Source organism: Austrofundulus limnaeus, unplaced genomic scaffold, assembly GCF_001266775.1.
Source record: "Austrofundulus limnaeus strain Quisiro unplaced genomic scaffold, Austrofundulus_limnaeus-1.0 Scaffold323, whole genome shotgun sequence".
Classification (NCBI taxonomy): domain Eukaryota; kingdom Metazoa; phylum Chordata; class Actinopteri; order Cyprinodontiformes; family Rivulidae; genus Austrofundulus; species Austrofundulus limnaeus.
In genome coordinates, this window is record NW_013952725.1 from 131,010 (window position 1) to 134,560 (window position 3,551).

Here is a 3,551-nt window from a genome sequence, read left to right on the forward strand (position 1 = left end):
GTCAGTAGGTAAGTAAGTAAGTAGGTAAGTGTGTAAGTAAGTAAGTAAGTAAGTAAGTAAGTAAGTAAGTAAGTAAGTAAGTAAGTAGGTAGGTAGGTAGGTAAGTAGGTAGGTAAGTAAGTAAGTAGGTAAGTGTGTAAGTAAGTAAGTAAGTAAGTAAGTAAGTAAGTAAGTAAGTAAGTAAGTAAGTAAGTAAGTAAAGTTAGCAAGTTAGTAATAAAAATGGGCTAGTAAGTAAGAAAAGTAAATAAGTAAGGAATTAAATAAGTAAAGTAACAAAGTAAATAAAGAAGTAAGTAAAGTAAGTAATTAAAGTAAGTAAGTAAATAAGTATGTAAGTAATTAAGTAAATAAATAAATAAAGGTCTGTTCAGCTGAAAGCTGATTAAAGATGATTACATCCCTGAAAATATTCTTAAGGTACAGCATTGTTGTTTATTTTGATTGTTAAAAACTGCTTGCCGGAGTTCTTCTCAATAAAAATGGCCTTATTGTGGATGTTTGTTTAACCAGTGTAGATTTAAAAAGTCAGATGTCAGAATACAGTATGGTGAGTGTTTAGTTTGTTTTGATTGTTTAGAGCTGTGATCACTGTGAGCTGTCGTCTGAGTACCATTATTTTGCATCATATCCACCTAAACAAACACATCACTGATGACCATATTAATGAATAAAACAACTATTAACTCTCAGCACATGAGTTTTAATGGTTAAACTCTAGTATCTTTGCACCGACACAGAACTGTAAAGTTGATGTATATGCCAAGTGTGAATGATCCAAATCAGAAAAAAGTGATACATAACCTGGACTCATTTTTTAAAAAACATCTAGCTGGCAAGAAAAACTAAATGTTTAAAAACTATTTAAAAAAAATCTCAGTTTTGAAGTTTGATCTGCTCTTTTTGTGTATTTTTCAGGCTTTCCTCAAGGCTAAAATGTTTGGCCAGCAACTAAAGAGAAGAGTCTCATTAGACTTTAGTGAACCTGGTATGTTTTCTTTGAGAGGACTTTGAAGAGGCTGCTGAGAAAACGTACAGCAGAGTTGATACATGCAGTCTGTTTCCTTTGTGACTCTGATCTCTGGCTTTTAAATAATACTCTACATGCTGCGCTGGCTTCAAAGGGTTTGGCTCCGAGTGATTCTCGATACCTTGCAAGTCGAAGAGTGAGCTCGCGTCTGTGGCTTTCTCTGAAGGGGCTTGAGTGATGGGCCGCAGGAAGGAGCGGTAACCTTTTAAAATAGCTGCCATAAAGCGCAGAAAGGCTTCCTGGATCTCCAGCTCCAGGGTGTGGAGACTCTTTCCACAGCTTAGTTCTTGTGAATTACTCATGCTCAGCTCCAGCAAGCCATCAGGCCGGCTTTGACCTGAACACAAAAACACCATATGTAAGGGTTATTTCCATGTAGACGCTCAATCACTGCTTAATTTCTGAGGCTGAATACATTATTACAGTCATAGTAATAATATTCATGATTTAAAGGTCCAGCTTCACTGAGTATCACTATGTCAAATGGGGATAAACATAATTTAGTCATTTAATTTATAGCCCCTGCAAGTTGTCTTCCTGTTTTTCGAAGTCAAAAGGACATAAAACTCTCTGTTAAACTTCTGGGATCCATATAGATATTAGCACTTCTGGGAGCAACTTGAGAGATTTTCAACTTCACTGAATCAGAAAATTCGTTTGTTCAATTACTACAGATGAATAAGCAGCTGCTTTTAATGGCCTCTGTCTGGAATAGCAAAGAGAACTGACAGTGAGCACCGCAGCAGGGCCAACAGATCATTAAGACATTTTGCTGCAAAGGGATTATTTTCACTTTCAGTATGTTGAATAGAAAGAATCAGTGAAAACATAAAAACCCTGAAAAATAAAGGTAATAAATGAAGCAGAACATATAAATATATAGTTGTAGGGGTCAATATGGGGTCATATTGCATATCCSTTACATAGTAGTCTGAAAAAAAAGTGTGATTGTGACTGAGATCAAATATTTGCTTGTAACAGATCCTCTTCCTCCACAGACACATTTATTTACTGAAACTGTCACCTAAACATGACAGCTTGTAACAATTCATAAATCAGGTCGGTACTCACCATCAACCAGCTGCTGGTGGAGATTTCTCAGCACATTCATTAGGTTTTTACAGGCTTTCTTTGGCAGGATCTTCCACGTGAGAGCTCGTTTATCTTCATTGCTGGGAAAGTAGAGGCACTTACTGAGGTTCAAATCAACATGACTCTCAGAGTTCAGACCACCCTAATGCTGTAACACCAGCAATTAGCATTTTCTTCACTTACACTATAAAAAATAACCACTGTCACTGAATCTGTTGAAAAACTGCACAGTTTATACACTCAGAACTAAAGACCTAGAAGTTCTGCAAAGAAAAAAAAAGATCAACAAAAGAAAATATGTTGAAGCTTCATGTTGCCTGTGTGTGACTCACTGCATTGAAGTGAAACCTTCATAAAATCACAAGCTCATTACAAGAGACCAACAATGCAAAAAGTTACAAACAAAGGGGGGTGCTGTTCCATAATCCTTCAATTTCCAGCTTTTGGTCTTGTCTCTAGCTATATTATGTATTTCTTGAAGGATTAGCTACAAATGAAAATAAAAAATATAAGATGAGAGGTGTATCTCAGTTCTGACGAGAGGCTCAGCTATCTTCAGAGTGACTCATCCATCCATCCATCCATCCATCCATCCATCCATCCATCCATCCATCCATCCATCCATCCATCCATCTCTTTCCCTGTGTTTATGTGTTCTCGATGACCCTGCACACTGACTTTGTCAAAGAAATATTTCCAAACATTTTGGTTTGTCACAGCTAATGCTCAGGCAGGTCAAACATGGAATTTAAAGCAATTCTTCTATTTAGTGATACATAAGAGACTTGTCCACCTTGTAAAGGCTCTGTCACACTAAACAGTTTTCAACAACTTATGCCAACTAGGGCTGCACCGATTCCAGGTGTTTTTGCTGATCTCCGATCTTTAAAAGGTCTGACCTGCTGATTCAGATTTTTGGCCAACACCAATTTTTTAAATAGCTGAAACAGTCAGATGTTATAAAGTCACAATACAACTTCAATGTTTAAATGTTTTGCATGCTTTTATATTACCATGTTTTTATTTTAATTTTTTTTTTGCTGTGCAGCACTTTGGTCGCCTTGGGGTTTGTAAAGTGCTATATAAATAAAGTTTTGATTGATTTTGTTTGATTGATTGAAATGTTTTACTGAAATACTTTGAACAATACCATTGAAACAATACAGTACAAACTTGTTTTAATTGGATATTAGGTAGTGCTCACAGCAGAGCAAAAGAGGACAGTGGCTGATTTTCAGATCTTTGTGGAGGTAGAAAAGCTGATCTTTTCCGCTGATCTTATCTAAGGATCGGCTGATCTCCGATCTCCCAAAAGTAAGGAAATCAGTTGGCCCCTAATGCCAGCTTATGGAAACTTTGTCACTTGAGGTGTCTACACTGATGAAAAAAAATTTACTGGAAGCCTCTTTTGGACATGTCACTCTAATGC

At 36.5% G+C, this 3,551-nt stretch overlaps 1 protein-coding gene across 2 annotated transcripts in view; it reads right to left on the bottom strand.

Moving 5' to 3' along the window:
• The window catches only part of LOC106527424 (C-myc promoter-binding protein), a 93,586-nt gene that overhangs the window by 51,889 nt on the left and 38,146 nt on the right, over positions 1-3,551 (bottom strand). For both annotated transcript variants that reach the window (XM_014022306.1, XM_014022307.1), the window contains 2 exons: positions 2,102-2,202; positions 1,152-1,367 (listed from right to left, as the gene is read on the bottom strand). In XM_014022306.1, the coding sequence (XP_013877760.1) occupies positions 1,152-1,367; positions 2,102-2,202 (317 nt within the window). The remainder of the gene's footprint in view (positions 1-1,151; positions 1,368-2,101; positions 2,203-3,551) is intronic.